Consider the following 25,729-nt stretch of genomic DNA (forward strand, 5'->3'; position numbering starts at 1 on the left):
AGAGAAGTTGAAAGGTTCTTTTTGGGAAAAACTCGGATTTAGAACTATTGAGGAGTTATTTTGCAAGAATAATGGTGAATTAGGTATACAATAATTTGTAGAGTCATATATGCTAAAATTATGTGAAAAGGGTTTTGGGAATTTACACAACCCCTAGGGCCAAATTGTTACAAAAGGAAGAACCATGTTAGAGAGAAGGATGATGAGGACAGAAAGGGTAACAAACAATTAGGAGGCTGCCGAGGTGAATGATAAAGGAGAGGATGACGATGAAGGCAAAAACATTCTTCATGCCCGTTCCCAGCCCCTATCAGGTGCACAGGTGGAAGAGGACCAAAAGGCTATCCAGAGGCGTTTCTGATGTTCTTTTGCTAGAACCACTAACTTTTGACCCAATATTGCCCTCGAGGATGCGATACAAGAAGAGAAGAAAGGTTCTGGAGAGGGATCGGTTTAATGCCCAGATAAGAAAGGACGTGAGGATCATCTTATCTTGCATTGCCCTAGAGATGATTTACCTGAGTTGAGAGAGGAGACTTGCATAATTTTACCATTATGGAAGAGGCTGTGAATTTTCAGGTTCCTCTAGATGACCTAGACTTTGATAATGATACCTCACATTCCCTGGGATCCTTATTTGAATCACTACCCTCTTTAAGCATGTGAAGAAAAAGTTAATTTTTTACAAGCACATGGATGCTGGTTTTTACTGTTTATCACACCTGGAAGAATTAATATCACCCTAGCGGCTCTAAAGGAAATAGAACCCAAGTAAAAAATTTATTCTGGGCACTACTTGTTTTTAAATGTTCCTCTTATTTCCATCCCTTAACTATGTATTTAGGATAAGTCCCTTCCCTAGAATGGTCAATGTTTATGCCAAGAGATTTTTTCAGTTCACACTCCACAACGTACTCTCGTTAATTATAGTCCACTGCCACACACATTTCCTTAAATTGCCCATACTTTGTTCAAGAATTACGTAACAATTTATCTAGCCCATTGAACTTAACTCTGGCAATTAAAACTCGCACAACTTCAAACATTTAGTCTTTCGTATTTCACATATAAAATTTAGACGAGCAGTATTGTACACATAGTCATGTCATTTCATCCAAGCAAACATACCTTTCACAACATTAACTAATTTACACAAAAATATACATTCATACACATTTTCAAGTTACAACCTACACACAAATCAAAATTGTTTAGTTTATTTGCTCCATGGATGACAATTGTTCATCATATATGAATTTACACAACCCTTAGGGACATATACCAATTCGAACCTTCTAATTTTTCCAATTCACCTTTCTTGTGTCCCTTCAACCTTGACTACGGCGTCCCTTCAACTTTTGTGAGAAACCAACTCTGATCAAGAGATACAATTTAGACTCAACTCATACCCCAAACAACAAATTTCATGAAAGAAGAAAAGGAATGAAACAAATTGCTAGAATGCTTTATAGCTTCCTGAAGATTAGATGTGGACTCAACACATCATTCTGGATGATTCTATTGCACATTTTCTCTTCTACTGGAGACCGGTAACCTGCGCTCTCATACAAATTTTTTTACGACCCAACCCACTGGACCATGCGGGAACCTACTCTAATATCTTAAAAGGAGAACCCTATTTTCCTAATTGTTATAATATACAGAAGAATAAGAAAATTAAGATATAGAAATAATTTCATATAGATTTATATAAATAAGAATTTAAATTTTTCAAAATTAAGGCTTGTAAAGTAATTAAAACCCTACTGATCTAGTCTAAATAGGTATATTATCCAGTAAGACTCCAATGTATGAAAATATTATATATGACGCAACTTGCATTTTGCAGAAAAGTAGAAGTTGTTGGAGATTATATTTTTCTTAACCTATATAACATCATTGATCCTGTAATTAGACTATGTCAAAAGGCATAACAAGAGTAGTATCAGCATAACACCACATACTTGTAGGAACCTTCGGTCAACCCGATACTCACCGAATTAATTAAGAAATCGACTAGCAACAAACATGTTGTAAGATTGATCATTCCTCCACCTTTATAATTTAAAATGCCTTGGAGACACTAACACTTACTCTCTCCAATCTTGATCATAATTAACCATTTTATCCCTTAGTGGAATTTTTTGAAATAACTACTACCAACTTACACTACTCAACTTGTAACCCCATGGTACGTCCATCAAGAATGTTAACCGTTTTTATGATACCTCATTTCGGGGGGAAACCTTAACTATTAATACAATGATTTCACAGTACCCCATTTCTAATAAAAATATACACGTTCAAGTTTCTAAAAACAATGATAATGTTGGGACCTTAAGTCCACACTAGCATCCCGATCTGGAATAAACCATTCGTAGTTCATTCATTAAGAGATATACACAATTACCTTACAACACCATGAACTCACATGTAAAATAATAATGTATAATCACATTATTTTTCCAGAACGTATCCAATTCCACATAATCAACAATAATCGTATATGACAAGTCAATGGTCCTGTAATCAAACAAACACCCAAATTGCTAGTGTGTTGGATCTTGACACCCGACCCAAGTTAATGTATATATATGTCGCACTCAATCATATATGTACATTTGTACGTGGTATCCGCTCCTTTTTAGTGTTTTGGAACGCAAAACCTGATCCATACATTAAGACATAATCACAATCACAATGTACATTCTTCTATTCAAACAATGAAGTCCTGATTCATGGCATACAATTATTTAGTCTTTTCATTAGGTACAATTCTTATTATCCCTAATTCCATACATGTATGCATTTCGTGAAAAAATTATTAATTTTATTTCATAAACGGAGAATTAACCATCATATACCCCTTGTTCACACGATAGTACTTCCTCCTACAGTATCCAGTTTATGTAAAACTTATGAATATAGATACAAACATCCTTTTTTGTGCAAAAAATCCTACACATGAATACTACCGTTAATTACAAATATACTACGTAGTAATTCATGAATTTATACTGCTTAATTAATAAATCTATCCCTATAGGGCGCCAAGAAGCTTCAATAGATTCTCCTTCAAATACATGTTTGTGGTTGAAGAGATGCAAGACTAAATTGGAAAGCATCAAGGTTTTGGTATCGTTATTCTAGAAAACACGTTTCCCTTGCTCATCCAAGTCTAGAGCGACCTTTTGATTATTTCTGGGGGTGATCATCTCCTCTTTCTGTTGTTTTTTAAAAAGGGGAAACCCAAACTTCGTGTTATTTACATATTGCCTCACCCATCCTGTTCTGGCAGACACTTATCTCGCTGGAGTGTCACCGCCCTAGAGGCACCATGCCCTCTCAATTGGGATAACAGACCCAATTTACCCGACATTTTTCATTTTCCGAATTAATGACGTTCTAGTTGTTACACAATGTTAACAATAGCATCATTTTTTATTTAGGTTCTATAGAAGATCTCAACTATTGGTAGGAACTAGTCACTCCTTTTATCATAGGCATGTTAATGAGCCATAAAAGATAGGGAGCATAACCTCTTTCCATCACTATTCCATCCGTCATTCGAGGACGAATGATTTAAGGGGGAAATAATGTAACATCCCTAAATATATTTAACTAATACTCGAACCCTACTTTGTTGTAAGTATGTTTTGACTTAGGAATTAAAAATAACCTAAGTTATAAGGTAAGGTCAGTAGATATAGAACCTTGAGTTCAAGATTTAATTAAAGAGAATTCATCCAAGTTATTCCTTTGTTATTTCATGTTTAGGGTCAACTTTAAAGGACTATAAATTTTAGAAAAGGATTAGTTAGGGGACCCATACAATAAGAAATTAAAGATCCCTGATTCCTATTTCCAACACCTCTGAGTTTGCTAATGTTTTAGCTCGTATGAAAGAGATATGCCTTTTTGAAGTAAGTCTGTCCATTTAACAAAAGTTGCCCAAATATATGAGGGACATTTGGGTTTTTCCTTACAAAAATAGATTAACACGAAATATGGTAATATTTAGGCGTTCGATTCTGTTTTCACATATCCTAATTACGTTTTGAATATTAGAAGAATGTTCAAGATGTGAAATAGGAGTAATGATGAAAAGGTTCAAGGTGTTCGTCGAGATTTATTGCAATCTTAGGGTTTTTTTAAATCAGTTTGATCCTAAGAAGTACATAAGTTTCCATAGTGTTGGGTTTGTTAACCCACTCGCCAATCATGAGTCTGTTATGGAAATCTATCCATAAATATTGAGAAATTTATGTTCTTGAAGAATTATTTTCATTGTTGAATTTGGATGATTTGATATGTTCTTGAGAGGAATATTAGGAGTTTGAGAGTTGTTATTGAATAGAATTTCATGTACTTATATTTTGTATTCAAATCTAAGTATGTATGTTGGGAAGAAACTTTCGTTTCTAGGCAAATTAGAGAAAAAAATCGAAGAAGAAAATTTGTTGGATTTTTATGGGAAGGGCTAGGGTGGCATACCCCAGATGGATCATATGAAGCTTTGGGAGGCGACCCAGTAGTGTGCCAGGGTCACCTCCCCCACACTTTTTTATTCGCCGTTTTACCCGTCTATGTTCTTTTTAAGTGTACCTTTAGTCCCTATTGAATATAAGAATTCTAAACTACTTATGATCATGGAGAAATAATTTATTACATAAATCATCACCTTGAATTCATTATTAATAATTCAAATTCAAGAAAGATTTAAGAGTAATGTTCACTAAAGTCCATTTGAGTCTTTTTGAGTATTCTATACAATAACTTTTAAAATTTTCAAGTTTTTGGTAAGGGAGTATGATACGAAGGAATATGTATTAATGAGTATGCATTATCATTGAGATACTCAAGTTAAGTCATTCGTGCACATATATTCCTCATGAACTCCATAATATTAGTATCTTTGAGAAGAATAGCATTTTCATGTTTTATGTTCTTGAGTATTGATTTCCTAATAAGTTTTTAAACTAAGTTTCATAATTTGTTATTTCCATATGATATTTAAGGGGATCCTTGAATTGAGTGGGTCATGCCGATAATCCATGAACCCTATGAGTTGAGCATTGATCAGTCCACAAATTGGACCCAGTTAAGAAAATATATTGATAGAATTAATGATCCCAAATGCATATTTTGTATCAAAACCTTATGAAACATTAAGATTTAGGTATTAAGTCTTTGAGAAAATGCATGGAACTAATCAACAATAAAGAAACAAACGAAGATTAAAGGATGAATAAATGAAGATCCAACAATTGCGGAACCCGTTTGGCGAGTCCCCAAAGAGTTATCCTTGACTTTAGTTCCACTGTGATGAGCCTAGAAGGGAAGTATCAAATATGCGGTGAAAAGGAGTGCTCGGCATTTCGTCAAGAACTTTTGTGAAGTAGTACTATGTCCGCCCAAATGATCCAATACATGACGATGCTAAATGTAAGAGCAAGGCGACGATGAAACCTATAAAATAGTGGATGGGTGAGTTGATTGGCAATCTGGACTAATTGCGTTGAGTGGTCCTCCGCAGCATAAATTTTGAAAAATTATAAATACATGCTTAAATTTTGAAATTTGTATGATGTCAAAGACAATTATTATTGGGACTTTCAATTTCAAGTTTCAAAGGGTTTTTTAGACATTGTTCTAAAACCTTGAAGATTCAATGTGTTTCAACTCCATGAAATTAGGCGTTGGTCCCAAATATTCTTCATTCTAAAATTTTTTTAATACTTAATTCTTCATAGCCTATTGACGGAAACTGATGTTTGTATTGATTTTTACCTCTTTTACATGTCAAGTGAAAACCCCATTTCTCTGGGTGCTATTTTGTGACTATGGGTTAAGTTAATTGTTAGATCTGTCTTGCTAACAATTTATTCATTGTTTAAATATGATTTCGTTGAGTATTTGTGTTAGAAATTCATGAAAATGTAGTTGCAAATACAATTTCACCTTTGTGTTTTTCTCTAGCTTGAGAGAAAGGTCGTAAAACTAAGGCTACTAAATTGATAGCTAGTTGTATTGGGTCGACATGGGTTCAGCTTGAGAGAGTAAGTCCTAATTCTTATGCCACACATTAAGCTCGAGAGACTAAATGGGCTAAGGAAATGTTTGTGCTAAATGCGGCAACTTGGTGTTCAAGAGAAACCTAGTTGATTTTAGATAAGTTGCTCGTGAGTTAATTTCTCCCACTATTGTCTAGCGTAATCACAAATATTCAATGAATTTACTATCAAAAATATGTACCCAATGATCTTGTTTAACTTGTATTCCTACCACATCTGAAGAATCACGTCTCCTTGATTCGTATCCTTTTATTTTTGTTGTTTTTGTTCATTGTCTTAACAAAAACCACCAGCGATAATTGACGCTTGTGTTAGTCCTTTAGATTTAGGATATTTATGTTAGATAATATTTATATATTCGACTAATTAGAATTTAATTTTATTTTTCTATTAATTCTCGAAACCACACCCTTGGTACTCGACACCTACCCTTGGTTGTGTTACTTTACTGTTGTATGATTCTACACAGTTTCATTGAAAGATGTGTCTTATGCAAACATCAAAATGGAGCTGCCTTACGGGAATGGTGTTATTAGTAGTTAGTAAAATTTTTGTTCTTCTTAGTTGTAGTTTTACTAACATTATTTTTATTTTTGTTTTTCTTCGATGTTTTGTTTTAGGCTGCTAACTGGAGCATGAATGAGGGAAATGGTGTCAAGTTTGGTAAGACAAATCTAGAAGTCGATAGAGACATCAAGTTAACCACACTAGTAACTTAGTGGAACGATTTGGAAAAAAAATATCGAATGTGGAAGACCAAGGAAAAATTCAAGGAAGGTAAATACCCCCTCATGAACAGAAAATTCTAGAAAAAAAAGAGAAAAATAGTGTCAAGGAAAAACTGCAAAATATTCTCCAAAAGATATACGAAAAAGATCGTTTGTTATAAGAGATGAAAAAGTATATTAAAGTATTGAATCCGATGATTGGCTCTCGTTCGAGATCTATCTAGATGATCAGGACACTCATGTGTTTTGTAGTTACCCATTCCCACACAAATGAACCATTGGAGTTACCTAGTAACATGGGCCAACCCCAATAATGGAGAGTGAATAAAGGCTTCTGTCGGGCCATGAAGTTTACTAAGGCTCTTCTTAGGAGGAAACCGAAGTTCAAAACTTCTTTTTTTTATTATTTTAGAAATAATGTTGTGTTCAATGTACATGTAATGTTTTGGAGTGTGAGTAAATTGCGTTTGGTGAGATAAAAGTTTCATTCCATGAATTGTCACATAGGTCGGCGATTATGATGTTGTTCGTTGTTTGCACTCCCAAGTAAGTGAAGGTCAAAGAAGATCGGCGAGGCAGGTTATATCTCGGTGACGCACAAAGTAGATTGCCGAATAGTACAAACATCGTCGAGTGAACGCGAACTGAATAGATATATATGGCCAACGGTTTCAAAGTTGTAAATTTTTCACTTTCCCAAGATTTTAATCTTCACAAACTCACACCAAATTAATACTTTAAATGTTTTTGCATTCAATTAGTATTTTTATTGTTAATAAGTTTTAGTATGTTAGATTTCATTTCCACCAAGCATTTCAGAGTAATTTAATCGACACAAAATGATGTATTCAAGACCCTGAATTTACATTTAAAAATTTTGCACTCATTCGCAATGATCCTATCATAGTATCATGTGATGAGCCTCTCTCATGAATTTAGATTGTTTGCCTACCTGTTTTAATTCAAAATGTGCATATTGTCTTGATTCTTTTAACTCCCATATATTGGTGCCTTGAAATGAATTAAATTTTATGGGGTTACGCTTGCTTATTGTTTATATTGGTTGGTGAAGTCTAGGTTGCCAATATTTGCACTACATGATGTAAATTGCTCAATGATTGAATGGGGGAAACCATTTTTATGGGAAATGGTCATCAAATTGATAAACTTGGCAAAACCAAAAAAATGAAATACCCTAGAGAAATGAGTGTAATGGGTCCGAGTTTATTAGTACTAGTGAATACTTTGATTTTGTGTAGTGGGTTGCAGGGTGGAATTCGATATAATGTGGTTAAAATAGGCACGTTAGGCCGTTTGGCGAGCTGGGTTGAGCTGTCCGAACTACTTTGTATTTTGCCTACTCAACCCATATCGCCTATAATTTCACTTTATATGTGATTTTTGTTATTGCAACATTCGGTTAGAAGACTGAATTTGCTAAAAAATATTGGAGATTCGCCTAAAGTCTCTGTGATCTCGCTTTTTCTACACCCTTGAATCATTGTTGCATGAGATTCCAAAGAAAACCTTCAGAACCACATATGGGCAATATAAGTTTTTGGTTATGTATTTTGGGTTGACAAATACACCAACAACATTCATGGATCTTATAAACAGAGTCTTCAAGCCTTACTTAGATATGTTTGTTGTTGTCTTTATTGGTGAAATACTAATCCATTAAACGAATGAAGAACATCATGCTAGTAACCTAAGGATAGTACTTTAGACTTTGAAAGAAAAGGAGTTGTTTTCCTTGTTCTCCAAGTATGAGTTTTGGCTTCAGTCTCTGACATTCTTGGGTCACATAGTTTTTGGTGATGGGATTACATTTGTTTCCCAAAAGATAAAAGCACTTCAGAATTGGCCTAGACCCACGGCTCCAACACATATTAGGAGTTTCTTGGATTTGGCTGGCTACTATAAAAAGGTTTGTCGAGGATTTTTTGTCTATCTTGTCTTTATTGACCATGTTGACTCAGAAGACAATAAAGTTTCAATGGTATGAAGCTTATGAGATAACTTTGAGGAAATGAAAAAGAGGTTTACTGCTTATACGGTCTTTACCTTTCCAGAAGCTACTCAAGGTTTTGTGGTGTACTGTGATGCATCAAGAGTTGGTTTGGGTTGTGTAATAATGCATAAAGGCCAAGTCATAGCCTATGCCTCTAATTAGTTGAAAGTTCATGAGATGAACTACCCAACCCATGACTAAAAGTTGGTTGTTGTGGTTTTCGCCTTGAAAAAAGGGTTTCACTATTTGTACGATTTTCATGTGGATATATTCACTGAACATAAGAGCCTACAATACATGTTCACCCAGAAGAACCTCAACCTCATATAAAGGAGCTTGTAAGAACTTGTCAGGGATTATAATATGAGTATTATTTACAAACCAGGTAAGGCTAATGTATTTGCTAATTCCTTGAACAGGTCATCCATGGGGAGTACCGCCTATGTTATGGAAGAAAAGAGGGAGTTAGCTTAAGATGTGCACATATTGACACACCTGGGAGACTGACTTATACATTCCACAAAAAGAGGGATAGCGGTGACTAATGGTGCTGAATCATCACTAGTGTCTGAGGTGAAAGAAATGCAAGACCAAGACCCCATTTTGCTTATTTTTAAGGATAACGTTCAGAAGCGAAGATTATTGGTTTTTGAACAAGGGGAAGATAGTGTGATGAAGTACAAAGGTAAGTTGTGTGTACCTAGGATGGATGGACTCTAATAGAGGATCATGGAGAAGGCTCATAATTCCAGATACTCCATTAATCAAGGTTCCACCAAGATGTACCATTATTTGATAGAGGTATATTGGTGGGAAGGTAAGAAGAAAGACATTGTTCAGTTTGTTGCAAAGTGACTGAATTTCCAGCATGTGAAAGTAGAGCAGTAAAGACCTAGATGTTTGTCAAAAATATAGAACTTCCAGAATGGAAGTGGGAGTATGGACTTTGTCACAGGATTGCGAAGGTCTCACAGGCATCATGATTCTATTTAGGTAATTTTCAGTAGAATGACAAAATAAGCCCAATTTTGCCGGTAAAGAATACTTATTAGGACAATGATTATGCTATGTTGTACATTGAAGAAGTGGTAAGACTTTATTTATTTCCTATCTCCATTATTTCATATAGAGGTGCACAATTTACTGCTCAGTTTAGGAAGTCTTTCTAGAAAAGTTTGGTTTTGAAGGTGAACTTTAGAATGACTTTTCAACCTTAGATGGATCGAAAAGTAAAGAGTACTATCCATATTTTATAAGACATGTTGAGTTCTTGTGTGTTTTATTTTGAATGGAATTGGGATGATCACATACCTCTACTTCAGTTCGCTAACAACAACAGTTACCATTCGAGCATCCAAATGGCTCCATATGAAGCTATTTATGGGAAAAGATGCAGATGTCCTATTGGGTGGTTTGAAGATTGTGAAGCAGGGTTTATAGGACCATATCTAGTTCATAAAGCTATGGAGAAGGTAGAAGTGATTTATGAGATATCGAAAATGGCACATAGTCACAAAAAGTCAAACACGGATGTTAGGAGAAGGTCGTTAGATTTTGAGTTTAATTATTGGGTGTATCTTAATGTTTCACCCATGAAGGGTGTAATGCGGTTTGGTAAGAAGGGGAAACTTAGTCCCTAGTATATTGGTCCTTACAAAATCTCTAAGATAGTTGGCAATGTAGCTTATGAGTTGGAGCTACCCTAAGAGTTAGCAACGATTCAACTGGTGTTAGTTATTTCTATGTTGAAGAAGTTCTTGGGTGATATTTCATTGATTTTACCAATTGAAAATATTGGTATTAAGGATAGTTAATCCTATGAAGAGATTTCAGTTCAAATATTGGACGTCAAGTTTGAAAGTATAACACTCAGAAAAATCTATGACATATTTTATAGCCTCACATGATGAAATAATAATTAAAACATTGTATCTAATCCTAAAAAATTTACTATAACTAATTAGGAAATGTTATAGTTAGAACATTAAGACACAGCCATGGCGTTCGGAGAATTGTAAAATGTGTGATATTCTGCATTTACATGTTTCATTAGGTTTTAAGACTTGGAATTTAATTAAAAAATGGTAAAAATGTGTTAAATATGTAGAATAGGGTGTTTAGGTTCGAAAAATCTAGAACGACTCCCCAAGGACCACACTAAGTGTCCTTGGAGAGGACCCTTCCATTTGACCCAAAATTGCCATTTGGGACACTATGCATCCACAAGCCAAACGACTAGTCGTCATTTGATCGATTCTACATTGATGGCTTCATTGGTAGAAAATTATATATTTTCCCAAAATTTCAAAAAATATCACTCTCTAATCGAAACAACAGACCAGCAGGACAATCCGTGATCTAGACAATGGAAAGTAGGTAGGTGTCTCATCATTTGGCACCTAGTCGAATGTAAAATGTTAAAGTTAGGGATTTAATTAGTTAATTATAAAGGTGATTAATTAAGTGTCCAGGGGTGGTTAATTAGTTAGTTGTGGGACTATATAAAGACTAACCCTCATTAAACGAACCTAACACCCCATATTTTTTCAAACACAATTCTCTACAACTTCTTTCTAGCTTCTCTCTCTATTCAAAACTCCATTGAAGAACAACGTCAAGAATCACTAGGGCTTCCAGGCTTCATATTTTCTCCATAAAACACTAAGGAATCCTCTGGTATCAAATGTATTTACTCTTGGAATGTCTTTCCCTACGAGGCTCTCGAAAATTGGTTTCTAATGAAGTGGAAATCATGGATTTTCATCCAATTTCGAAATTGATCTTTTAAATTAATTTGATGTTGGTTTAATTTGATTATTATTGATATATTATGATTTAATATTATTTAATTTTTGTATTTATTTGTCTTTGACCTTGTTCTATGAAAGAATTGGTGATTGAACCCTATTCCACTAACCCTAGGTTATTAATTGAGGTTTAATGGATTAGTGATGATACAATTGACTTAGTTCTTGTATAAATTACTATTATATAGGTTATTAATTTGATTTATGTATGAATATGGTTGTATTGAATAGATGATCTTGAAGAAGGTCTATGAAGGCTATGTGGTAAGACTTTGTGATCTTTGGTTCAAGACATACCTCCTAGTTCCTCAACTATGTTGCCTCCATAGGAATACTAGCTAGTGGATCCAACCTAGAATATTATATCCATGTTTTTTTTGTTCTACCTTTCTCAAGTAGACTACTTTTATTCGGTGTAGGATTTCATGACACCGGATTCCATGTTTAGCTCACATGGTCTATGTCGATTATGGCGATTGTTGCCGAAATTAAAATAAAAGTAATAAAGTGAACAATAATAAGGGTGACGTAAAGTGTTCTACTTAGTGTAGGTATGAGTATGTGACTCTACTTATGTATGACACAAATTGACCTAGACAGAAGTCCTAGGAGGTTGTCCTTATGTACTTTGATATAGATGAAATGTATATGATGACATTACATATTGATGATACTATATGATGTTAGTTTCATTTATTAACATGTTATTGGTCTAAAATGATTTATATTATGGATAACATGCATGAGATGAAGATATATAGAGTGTAGACATTGGTTTTGATCCTTTGTCGGGTTTAATTTATTGTGTGGGGTTTTGGGGCATCATATAAGTGTTGCACTTGTATGCTTTGGAAAGGGTTATGAGTAAGTTTCTTAAATTATATCATGTTATGAACTCTTGTACCTGAGTTGTTTTGATGATATTATGTATGATATCATGTTATGAACTCTTGTACGTGAACTTTTTCGATGACATTATGTGGGACTTTTTATGTTTATATGATCTTCATATGATGCCATTTATGTCGATATGACCTTAAATTGATAATATCAATGTTAACTTAACTTTATGTCGGTGCTAGTCTTTTGTTGAATATGCACTTATCTTAAGTGATGTTATGTCTATTTCCTTGTATATGTTGTTAATTGTGCATAAATGCTTTTAAAAGTGACTTAGAATAGTTTTGAACTAAATGTCCTTTTAATCATGATTTCAATGGTTTCACTTCCATATGTTTCCATACTTACTACATGTGGTTGTACTAACCCATACTCCTTTCCTTTTCCCAAACAATGTATGTTCGGGCCATTGAAGTTTAGAAGGCCACTTTGGAAGAAGACTTGGACTAATTCCCTAAGTATTGGTAGGTCCTAAATGTTTGGGGATGTTTACTTTTCACTACTCTATCTATGAAGTTGTTATATATAATACAATATTTCATTCATCTATCTTCAGACTATTGATGTAAGCCTATATGTGGCTCTTTGTATTAAAGTATGTGCTATGCCTAAATATTGTAATACTCTTTAACTGGTTTAATATGATACAATAATAATATTAGAATATTTTCAGTGTGTTGGTTATGTTGTATAAACGAGAAACCTATGTAAGTTTTACTAAGCGAGGCGTCTATATAAAGTCCATATATGATATGTGAGAGGTCAATGTATACCTCAATATGTAAAAAACATTTAATTTTTCGCATTTCTACCTATCATATGTTATGATGAATGCTAAGGGATTACCTAACTCCTCTCCCAGAATGGCGATATCGGTTACATCTAGGGTGTGCTCCCTGATCATGACAAACTTTGCATCAGAGGATGGGTTGAAATAATATTATGATTCATGTCTCACTAAACCATGTCTATGTAGAGTCTTGTTCATGGGTGTGAAGCGTGCACACTTATGAATGAGAGGCTATGTGACACTTAGAGATTGGAGGAAGAGTTGGCAAATACAGGAGTTCATCCGCAATACAACTAAGCCCCTCCACTAAGCAATAAGGCTTTAAGAGCGAGTCCTATAACTTGGGAGGTGTTTAAAAGGGCTTCTTTATATAGGTTCTTCACAAGAGAGAGAAGGAAGGCGAATGTGGGAGAATTCATCAACCTTCATCAAGGAGGTATGAGGGTTGAAGATTATTACTTAAAGTTCACTAAATTGTCCAATTATTCTTCTTCCTTGGTCTAATCCTCGGGATTAGATCAGCCACTTTGTAAAAAGAGTGTCAGATGATCCTGTTGATGAGTGTCATTTCGCGATGCTTCATGATAATATTGATATTTTTCATTTGATGGTTCATTCTCAAAAACTTAAAGATAATATACTCAAGAGGAAGAATAGGGAGTTTAAGAGAGTCATGTATTATAAAGGAGGTGCTTCCAAGGGCAGGCTTGAAATTCAAGACAAACATAGGTTCAAGAAGACGGTCTCCTACAAAGTTCCTTCTGATTTCTCTATTGCTAACAAGGATTGGGTTTCTAACCCTAAGTCCCAAAAGGGAAAAAATGGAAATTCACCTAGTGAGAAACATACTTATGCCAAGTGTAGTAAGATGTATAGGAGTGAATGCTTGGTGGGAACAGCTAATTGCTTTGGTTGTGAAAAAAGGCCATAATGTTGGGGATTATCCTAATGTGACGACTTAATAGAAAGGGAGTAGTCATGTTCAAGAAAGTTGTCCTAGTTTTGATGCTGCAAAGAGGAACCATAACCATGCTCTTCATTCTATAGGTGAGCAAAAAGAATATTCCGATATGGTCACCAGTACAAGTCATCTCTATTGATGTTTATGCTTTACTTGACCTCGGTCCTACATTATCTTTTGTAACTTCTCTTGTAGCTAAACACTTTGATGTTCTACATGATATTCTAGTTGAACCGTTTTTGGTTACCATCCTAGTGGGCGACTCTATTGTGGTTACGAAAGTCTCAAGGAGTTGGCCAATATCTATGCCCAATAGAGTTACATTGGTGCATTTTATAGAACAAGATATGGTTGATTTGTTATCATCTTGGGAAAGGATTGGTTGCATGCTTGATTTGATTACACTTATTGTAGAACAAGGGTTGTTAAGTTCAATTTTCCCAATGAACTCATCTTAGAGTTGTAGGGGGTACCTTAATTTCTAGAGGTCGTATTATTTCTTGTCTAAAAGCTTTTAAAATGATCTGTAAGGGGTGTCTTTACCATATTGTAAGGGTTAAGGATTCTGACTATGACATTCCTTTTTTAGAGTCAGTCCCCATAATGAAGGATTTTCCAGAAGTCATTCCAAATTACTTGCCAAGAATTCCTCCCGAACGGGAAATAGCCTTTGGTATTGACTAATTACTGGACACGAAGCCTATTTCAATCCCTCCATATAGGTTTCTCCGGCCGAGTTGAAAGATCTAAAACGTCAACTGAAAGACTTATTAGACAAGGGTTTCACAAAGCCTTGTATTTTATCATGGGGAGATCCGGTGTTGTTTGTTAAGAAGAAGAAAGGGTCCCTTAGGATGTGCATCGATTATACTCAACTTAGTAAGGTCACCATTAAGAAAAAGAACCCTCTCTCTCTTATTGACGACTTGTATGATCAAGTCTTAAGGGCAATATACTTTTCTAATATTGATTTGAGGTTGGGGTATAACCAACATAGAGTTATAGGTAAGGATGTACCTAAAACGTCCTTCCAAACTAGATATGGTCATTATCAGTTCCTAGTGATGTCTTTTGGTCTCACAAATTCCCCGCGTGACATTTATACACCTTGTGAATAATGTTTTCTAGAATTATTGTGATTCCTTCGCGATTTTCCTCATTGATGATATTTTGGTATATTCAAAGAGTGAGGGTGAAAATGTAGAACATTTGAGGGTCGTATTTCAAGTCCTAAAGGAACAACAACTATTTTCAAAGTATAGTAAGAGTGACTTTTGGCTCAGATTGGTGGCGTATTTGGTCATATTATCTAATGTGAGGGCATAGAGGTCAATCTGAAGAAAGCCAAAGTTGGCATGACCAGGGTATAGACCCTAGCCATAACCGGTGTCGTTGACCTTTGGGAGGTTGCATACAAGCCTACTTACGTCATCATTACATTCGTTCGGTTAATTTTAGTGGAAAGTTTGAAACTTTTTGTTTTGTTTGAAGTGTACATAGACTTCATAGTAATAGTATGCAACCATGTAATAAAGATGTTCATTACTCATGTGTATCAACCATGTAATAAAGGATCATTCAATTTTGAAATAATAGTCTTATAGCATTAAAAAAATTGCCAAAATGACACCATTACATAAGTCTGAACCAAAATGGAAAGAAATACTAGTGGAACATGATCCACTTTCCTAAACCTATTACTAAGCTAGAAACATAACTGATGGCATCCTCAAATTCATGAGGACGTACTGGGTTCGGATGAAAATCTTTGATGTCCGAAAAGCTTCAATGAATTTCTTCAACACCCTCCTAAACCTACACCTAAAATAGTATAATGTATAGGATTAGTACACACTTGTAATAAGTATAGGTGTATGCAAGTACACACAAAGGATATGCATTATTAAGAAGATCTCTCTCCTAAAAATATGAATTATGGAAAGCAAAGTCAGTTGGGCTTGCCAAATAAGATTAGGAAAGTCATTCTATGAGAGTAACATGCATCATCATTCTTTTCTTATTTCACCCAGGACATAACATATAACATATAACACATATATGTATCACATATCATTCATTTATAAACCATGAGACCTTGGAATCACGGAATTAACATTAGGACTCCCCAAATGAGGGCTTAACAAATGGGACCTTAGCATGGGATCCTTCTTTACAAAACACAAAGTCTGCTTCTTTATTTCATACGTACGTCACAGTATTCATTTCATTTATTCTTAGGCTCATATAAACACCAGCTATACCTAGGATGAAGTTTAACACTCTCATCGGTATCATGAAGTGCAATTACCAAGAATGACCTAATATCATTACTTGACTATGATTTCACCTCCTGATTGACTTGCACATACTTCTTCAGTATCATTCATTTTATTATCGTTCATACTTTGAGGAACTTCAACTTTGACCGACATAGATCATGTGAGAATCATGAAATTCAGTATCTTCCCTACACTGAAAAGAGGTGGAGTCACTGACCAAGGTGAAACAATAACATCCCTAGCTCGCTTAGGTGGAAAACCACTAGCTAGTTCCTTATGTTGGCTAAATAGTTAAATGACATGAAGATTTAGGGAGATCCATGCCCTTCTTGGTGGACCGTCTCATCTCATGAGAATTACGTGAACCTCTGCCCTTTTTGAAAGTAGGCATCACTACTCATAGCTAGCCTATCAGTGCTCCTTTTAGAGTTCCTATTAAAATTCAACTCATACATCATCGAAGCTTGCTTCTAGTAAGTGGTAGGTATAGCTCATTAGATAATTTTCATCTATTCTTTACGTATTATGTGTGAATTGTCCTTACACTTACAATAGGTTGTGATTGAGACTTGTCTATTAATATTCAACACTCTCTTAGTTGAGCACTTTTAGTAACCTTATATTGGCATAGGTACATCTTGTCTCACTTAAAAAAGACTCACATTGCGGTGCAATTTTTTTCTTTCTTAACATCTTTTCATTTCATCTTTACTCACCTTTCATTATTTGTTCATCGGTTAACATAGATATGCTCTATTAGAAATTGTATTTCGTGACATTTGCTTTTTAGACGTAGATGCAGCTTGTCTTACTTGCACTAGCCTATCATCATGTAGTCACTCTTTTCTTTACATATTAACTATGAATTCATTCTTAGCACTTTGTTTTGGAATATGCTTGAGACTTGACTTACGTCATTCTACACTCCCATAAGTGAGTACGTTTGGTAACATTTACTTAGGCTTGGTTGAGACTTTTCTCAAAATTCAACTTAGCCTCTTATCATATTATCACCATTTTCATTAGCATCATAAATTCATACAATTACTCACCTCATTACATGAATGTTCATTTCTTAATCTTACCATTTATTCATGGTAATACCCATTTCGGGTTACTCATATTTGGCTAAGTGTTTCATCATAATCAATGTATCTGTTTTGTAAGACATGCATTTTATACATTCAGCCAAGGGACCCAAGTTCAATCGCTAGTGGTTGCGTTTTATTTAATTATAGTCTCACAATTGCAGCCAAGAGGACCCCTATTCGAATCCCTGGGGAAACACTTTATTTTTATTTATTTAAATTACTAAGTGTCTCCATAAATTCGGCCAAGAGGATCTGAGATCGAATCCTAATGGCCTTCGAACCCCTTGGGCATCACCTTATTTATTTATTTATTTTATTTTTATGTGAGATTTATGTATCTCACACCCTTGTCCAAGGAGCCAAGTTCGAGCGCCTTCACTATTTTCTTTTTATTTTATTTCAAGGAATCTTTCAATGAGCCAGGTTCGAATCCCCTCTCTCTCCCTATTTTCTTTTCTTTTAATTTAAGGCTGCTTCTTTTAGTTCTAGGACCTTAAGGTCATTGAGATTCACCCCCAAATGGCCAAACTATTTCCCTTTATCCATACTAGTGACTAGCCTAACCCATGTTCAATTAAAATATAAGTTTAAATCACTTTCTTACACTTAGTCTAGGCCTTCAACTCATAGTTTTACATATACTTTTAAAAATTTCATTAAGGACCTTAATTTCACTTTATTATAATGAACAACACAAATCCTTTTTGCATGTTAAACACAAAGCACTTTATATCAGATCATTTACCATTTTCTTCAAGTGAACCATCACAATACAAATTACGGAAAAGAAGCAAGTTGGTTCACATATTACATTCAATATTCGGACGTACTTAATAATTAAAAAAATAGTATGAAATACACACATTTCACACAATCACAATTATTCCTAAAATCATCTACCATAATTTTTACCAACTGATACAACAATTCATTCATAGGATCTAACGACGGGGGCATACAACGGGGACAACCTTAGTTTTTTGATTGGATTTAAAGTGAACCTTAACTAAGTATTGAGAAAGATACCAATGGAGAAAAAAATCCATACCTTTTCATCCTTGACAGGCAGCCACAACCACATGCCCCAACCCACACACAAACCGTTCTTCCGACCTTTGATTCTTGTTTACAAGTGAAGTTCTTTATTTAAAACACTTAGGCGTACGAACTCTTCCTTTTGTTTTTTGATGGATGCAGATAAGAACACTTTTAGAATAGTGAATTTTACGTGTATATTCTAGTTTTTATGTGTTGGATAAGGCTGAAAATTTTTGTTTGGAGTAAATTAAAGAATTAAGAGTGGGCAAGAAGCACACTCCTTGTGGAGTTGTGCGGTCCTTTTTGTGGGAATTGTTATTGACTTATTCAACACAATTTTAATTCTAAAAAATCAAATTACAATTATACATTAAGTTATTATAATGCCCCTCCCTATATTCTCTTATTTTCAATTCTTTCATTCGCGCCTCATTATGCTTCCAACTCGGCTAGAACCTGAGTTGTGGAGGTCCGGTCAAACTTAGTTTGACCACTGAGATTTGACCCATTTTGACTAATTAATACCTTATTTTATTTATTAAATATCAGCCTTGAGTAATTACCATGCTACCCCTAGCCCCAAAATTACCTTTATACCCCTAGAACCCTTAAAACCTAGGACTAACCCTTTATGTCTGGTTAAGACTTATCCGGGTGAATCCTAGTATTCGGGTACCCAACATGGCTAGCACCAACCCTGCCTAGCTCAAATAACTCACCATGTTTTTTGGCTTTGTTGGTGCATAGGTTCTGAGGTTTGGTTCCACGCACATCAAGACTGTGAACAAGGTCTAATCTAGGAATTCTAGGTATGTTTAGGAATTACTTCGCATAGTCATTTTTGGGTTGTTACATTATCCCCTCCCTAGGAACATTCTTTCCCGAATGACACTACTCTATACTAGCAACAAGCTAGTTATCCATAGAACATATCCATACTTAAGCAATTCAATACTTTTCATTGGTGCATATCTAATTCCTAGTATCATGGTGGTGTATATCTTTGATACTTTTCATTGGTGAATATCTAATTCCTAGTATCATGGTGGTGTATATCTTTGAAACCTACTAGCAGCTTCACATTAATAGACTATTTCCTAAACTAGTCTCATCCAAGAATACTTCACAAGTAAACATATAAGTCACATAAATCAGCAACCAACATGATGACTTAAATATATTAACTTCATACTAGTGCATAAAAAAACCAAAGACAGACAAATACATGAAAGACTAATTAAGGCTACGCACGCGAGACACCACCAGAAGTGCCTTCCTTGTACCCCTAGAATTGAGTGTGAAGAATCATTTCCTCCCTAGAGCCTCTTCACTTGGACTATTAGGCTGAACTTTCTCCTTCCCTTTTTCTTGACCTCTCCTCTTCGGATAATACTTCATCATGTGACTCAGATTGCCAAAAATTGTAAAAAAACATAAGAGCCCATCATATGCTCTCCTCCGTGCAGTTTTCCACCCTTCCTACATAGTGACCTCTCCTGAGGTGTATCTCCTTTATTGTTCCTTTTTACTCTGGGCTCGGAATCCCTATCATAGCGAACCTTGGATGAACTTGACTTTCCATGGCGGGAGAGTCCCTTCTTACACTAGGGATTATCTTTTATTTTAGTATTACTCTTCCATCAAAAATTCTTCTCAGCTTGCCTTGAGAAGTTCCTATCCCTAGTGTACTTCCTCTTCCTGTTTTCTTCCACATGATTGACATGGACAATAAGCCTAGAAAGGTACATGTTGTCATGCAACATAGCTGCCCTACACTACTCCTTGAGATCCTAAGCAATCTCTGTCAAGAATATACTCACTTTTCCCTGCTGTTAGATACAAGGGAAGTGTCATACCTGAAAAGTTTTACGAACTTTAGGGAGTAATCTGTAACAACGCTAAAAATGTATAAGATAAGTAATGCTTCATGTGTCTTTAAAAATTACTATAAGACCGGGTTCACATGGATAGATGCGCATAGAACCACACCTCTGAACCCTTCAAACGGCTAATCCAACAAACTTGGGGAGTTAGTTGAGCTAGAAAAGGTTGGTTCCAGCAATGTAGTACTATCGCATACGAAGATTTACTTGTATGAGTCTTTATCAGACTTAAAAAGGGAAAACCTGAGGTTTGGAAGGTCTAGGGGTAAAATGGTATTTTTCAAGTGTAAGGATAGTATACTAATTACCCAACATATATAATTAGTTATTTAATAAAAAAGATGGACAGGTATTTTAGGAAGAGAGGACCAAAAATTGGTCCTTGAAGTGAAGCCATGCTTCACCAGGGTTCAAACCTAGGTGAGCAATGAGTTAAATTTGTCTTTAATTTAAGTTGGTAAATTAATGAAATTAATTTATAATAATTATTTATTATATCATTTAACATAAAAGGAAATCATATTTTTATTAATTAAATAAAACCTTATTTGACTAAGTCCTAAACAAGACTCGTAAGCCGAAGAAAACTCTTCTCTCCCACCTCATCTTTATCTCTCACGTCTCTATCACTCTCATTCACAGTATCTCTCTTCCAAGGTAACTTTCATGAACATAAAAATAAAACAAGTTCTTCACACTTGAAGAACTCACACGAAATCACAAGAAAACAAACGTTAATCAGGCGTTAGGCAAAGGGAGGTTGTCCATCGAGTGGTGTTGACATTGAGGGGATTTGGACATTATCTTGGGGGATTTTTTTGGCCATCAAGACTAGGGTTTAACATAAAAAAGGTATGATTTATTTTCTTTCACGGTACCTTTCCCAAGAGACCCCTTAAGGTTTAGATTGTTCAGTCTTAAAACTAGGGTTGTTCCCCATTTCATGTCCCTGTACTAACTCCCAATGATTCTTAGGTTGGGTGTGATTGCAAGTAGAAATAGGTGTATGTTGTGTTTTCATTATGAATATGTTTATGTTTGCGTATTTGAAATAATATGAATGACAACCTATTTGTTTTCGCAACTATGTGCATGTGGGTGCAAGAATGTGACTATGACTAGGGTCTCGACATGAGTCTCCAAGATGTGTAACACTATGGTTGTTATTTTACGTGCATAAACCTATGTGAATTGTTATGTTCATAAACGATTGAATGTGGATTATTTAAGTAACAATCTCTTGTCTAAACGAATCTATAAAAAATGGACCCCAAAACGTGTTTAATGGTCTATGAATTACTCTATGCGTTCAAGTGAAAAATATTGATGAAAGTGAGCTGAAAGGTGACCAAATTTCCAGCAACATACATTTTTAGTTTAGTCTAAATGTAGATGAACAAATCTTGAAATTTGATTGAGTGAAAAAGGAGGTGAGGTGACCAGGATTCTAACTCGCGACCTCACTTGTATAATATCTTAAAATCGCAAAAAGGGAAATGGGGTTGAAGGGGATTCGATCTCGGGTATGCTGGCCGAAAAGTAAAGTACAAAAAAAAAATTAATAATAAAAAAAGTGCTTTGTGTTAGATGTTATGTGATGTGTGCAATATGATAAGTATGATGATACATGTTACTCTCATAGAATGACTTTCGTAATCTAAATTTGGAAAGTTAACTCACTTTCATAATTTAAATTTGGAAAGCTCACAAGCATTCCTAATCCTAATTTGGCGAGTCCAGTGACTTGACTTTCAATAATCATGTGGTTTGGAAAGAGATAATGTTACTCATGCATGTCCTTGGTGTGCAATTTCATATACTTATACTCAGGTCAAATGTGTACTTATCCTATACAACTCTACAATTTTAGGTGTAGGCACAGATGGACGCTATAGGTAAGGTTGATGCTGAAACTATTCGGACGTGGAGCATTCATCCGGACATGGTAGTCCCTCATGCTTTCAAGGATGCTTGCCCATTATATTCTAGATTAGCTATAGGATTGATCTAGTGGAGTATGTTCCACTAGCGTTTCTTTCTGTATCGTTCAGACATTGTATTGGTGAAATTTTGGCAAGCATACATTTAGCGCTATATTAAACTCTTTCTTCAATGTGATGATCTTAATGTTAGATGGTTGAAGGTGAAATATTATGAATCGTATAGAATGATTAGTATATATGTTAAGAAATAAAAAGTTTCAGTTTTTCTTCTAAAATTTACCTAGACGAAGTAAGAATGACGTAAGTAGGCTTGTCTGCGACCTCTGAAAACTCATCGATGCCGGTCTAGTTTGAGTTCTAAACTCCGGCCGTGACAAAATTTGTATCAGAGCACTAGGTTAAATTCCGAGGAGAATAAGTCCACATCAACCACATTGATTAGTTTCTATGTCTTATCGTTTCTTTCTTAATATCTGATTTTCTAGGTGTTATGAGCGTGTTTAACATCAATCCTTGTTATTTTCAAAGAATTAATACTAGGAGAACAATTGTTCAAAGGAGAGGAGGAGCAACTGCTGGGGGCAAATAGGTTCCACCCCAGGCTCCACCTGAAGGAGCGGCTATGCCGGTTGATACTGCAGGGTTGACTGATGATGAAGTGCGGTCATCTCTGGACCAGATGGAACAGACAATCACTATGAAGGCCTAGGCAATGACTGAAAGGTCAACCAAAAGAATTTTCAGAGGGAGAACCCACATGTTCGCAGAATGGCTGACAGGTTGAGAGTTTTTACAAGGTTGAATCCTCCTATATTCACAGGGTCTAAGAGTTCGGAGGATCCTCAGGACTTTGTGGATGAGGTGAGTAAGATCTTGGTGGATTTTGGGGCCACAGATACTAAGAAAGAAAAGTTGTCTTCCTATCAAATAAAGGATGTTGCACAGACTTTGTTCAAGATATGGCAAGAGAGCCGAGTTTTGGGTGGAGTTTCGATCACTCGTGAGCTGTCTAAGACAGCCTTTCTAGAGAGATTCTTTCTCAGAAAGATGAGGAAGGCCAAGGTTGAGGAGTTTATCAACCATAAGCAGGGATCCATGACAGTCAGGAATTATTCCCTGAAGTTTGTTAAGCTATCCAGGTATGCTACTTCCCGTGTATGTAACTGCATGGATGAGATGAGCAGGTTCCTGATAGGAATCAACGGAGATCTGGAGGAGTAGTGTCGGTTTGTGATGCTCCACTATAATTTGGACCTCTCCAGGTTGATGGTGCATTTTCAACATGTAGAGGACAACAGCAAAAAGTGGGGCATTCGTGATGCTAGGAGGCCTAAGCCTCAAGATTAGGCAGGTCCCATCAGTGGAGGCCACAAAAACAATTTTGGCATCCTTGAGCAGCCTAGCTTAAAAAGGGGAAACAGAGTTCAGCGAACTCTAACTCTAAGAGGAGTACAACACCTAGAGAAGGATGACCCGAGCCAAGGAAGGGCAATGGAGGTGAGATGCAGCGTCCCAGAAAGAAATGTGTTAAGCGTGGTCGTGGTCACAGTAAAGAGTGAAAACAAGGCACTAATGCCTAGTTCGTGTGTGGTAAGAGTGGACACATGATTAGAGACTGCCCACAGACAGAGATAAGGATGAAAGTAATGATTAGCCTAGGTTTAATCCTCAGTATGTAACAGCAGCTGAGCCTCCTAAGAGGAACATGTTCTATGCCCTGAAAGGCAGGGAAGAGCAAGAGAAGTCAGGTGATGTGGTCACAGGTATGCTGCAATTATTCTCAACTTCTATTTATGCTTTACGTGATCCAGGGTCTACGCTTTCCTTTGTAACTCTTTTGCTTGCTCTCACTTTTGAGATATTGTCTGATATTCTGCATGATCCTATAGTTGTTAGTACACCTTTAGGAGAAAATGTACGAACTGCTAGAGTATACAAAGATTTCCCAATAGTTGTATGTGGGAAGGATATGGAAGCAGACTTGCTTGAGTTACCAAGATATGATTTTGATGTTATTCTTGGAATGGACTAGATTCATAGTTATTATGCTTGCATCGTCTCCCGAATGAAGAAGGCCTAATTTTGGAGAATACAACTCGAGTCGTCCTAATCTTTTGATTTAGAATCTTAAAGCCAATAAAATGATGTACAATGGGTTATTATGTTATCTTGTGAGTTTTAATGATTTAGATCATCACATTCCTTTCATGGACTCAGTGCCTGTAGTGAATGAGTTCGAAGATGTATTTCTTGATGATTTGTCTCTAGTTCCTTCTCCTCGAGAGATGGACTTTGTTATTGACTTAGAACCCAGTACTAAACAAATTTCCATTCCTCTTTTAAGAATGGCCCCAGCTGAACTCAAAGAGTTGAAGCTGCAGTTAAAAGATCTCACTGACAAGGGTTTCATACAGCCGAGCATATCCCCTTGGGACGCTCTAGTGTTCTCTGTGAAAAAGAATGATTGAACCCTTAGAATGTGTATCGATTATTGGTAGGTAAACAAAGTTACTATAAAGAATAAGTATCCACTTCCCAGAATAGATGACTTGTTCGACCAACTCCAAGGCTCTAGTTTCTTCTCCAAGATTGATCTTCTTTCAGGGTACCATCAGCTTAGGGTTAGGGATGAAGAAGTTCCAAAGACATCTTTTCGTACCTATTATGGTCATTATGAGTTTTTAGTTATGTCTTTTGGTCTCACAACTGCACATATTGCATTTATGGATCTCATGAACAGAGTCTTCCATGAATACCTTAACTCCTTCGTCATAGTATTTATTGATTACATTCTCATCTACTCTAAGACCAAGGAAGAGCATGAAAAACATTTTCTACGAACCTTGTAGGTACTTACACAACATCATTTGTATGCCAAATCCAGCAAGTGTGAATTCTTGCTTAGATCGGTGACCTTCCTGGGTCATGTTGTGTTCGACAAAGGTGTGGAGGTATATCCCAGGAAGACTGAAGATGTTAAGAACTAGCCAAAACCTCTTACTCCCACAGACATTAGTTACTTCTTGGGATTGGCTGGTTATTATTGCAGGTTCGTGGAGGTTTTTTCTTCCATTGGTGCCGCACTGACAACTTTGACTAAGAAGAAGGCCAAGTTTTAATGGACGGAGGCTTGTGAGAAGACTTTCCGGGAGCTCAAGGATAGACTCACTTCAGCCCCGGTGCGAACTTTGACTAAATGTGGTGAGAATTACACTTTTTATTGT

The 25,729-nt window shown here is 35.7% G+C and overlaps 1 protein-coding gene across 1 annotated transcript; it reads left to right on the forward strand.

Moving 5' to 3' along the window:
* The first annotated feature begins 23,273 nt into the window (after window positions 1-23,273).
* LOC109121066 (uncharacterized) lies at window positions 23,274-23,852 on the forward strand. Its single transcript, XM_019215545.1, has 2 exons — window positions 23,274-23,644; window positions 23,768-23,852. The coding sequence occupies exons 1-2, from the start codon at window positions 23,274-23,276 to the stop codon at window positions 23,850-23,852; spliced, it is 456 nt and encodes a 151-aa protein (XP_019071090.1).
* The last annotated feature ends 1,877 nt before the right edge of the window (window positions 23,853-25,729 follow it).

This window comes from Solanum lycopersicum, chromosome 9 (assembly GCF_036512215.1).
Source record: "Solanum lycopersicum chromosome 9, SLM_r2.1".
In the NCBI taxonomy this organism is placed as follows: Eukaryota; Viridiplantae; Streptophyta; class Magnoliopsida; order Solanales; family Solanaceae; genus Solanum; species Solanum lycopersicum.

Excerpts from the sequence above, each read along its gene's own strand:
- LOC109121066 (XM_019215545.1), top strand. The coding sequence starts at position 23,274 with ATGGCTGACAGGTTGAGAGTTTTTACAAGGTTGAATCCTCCTATATTC. Across the intron at positions 23,645-23,767 it reads AAGTTTGTTAAGCTATCCAG|GTTGATGGTGCATTTTCAAC; the intron begins GTATGCTACTTC and ends GGACCTCTCCAG.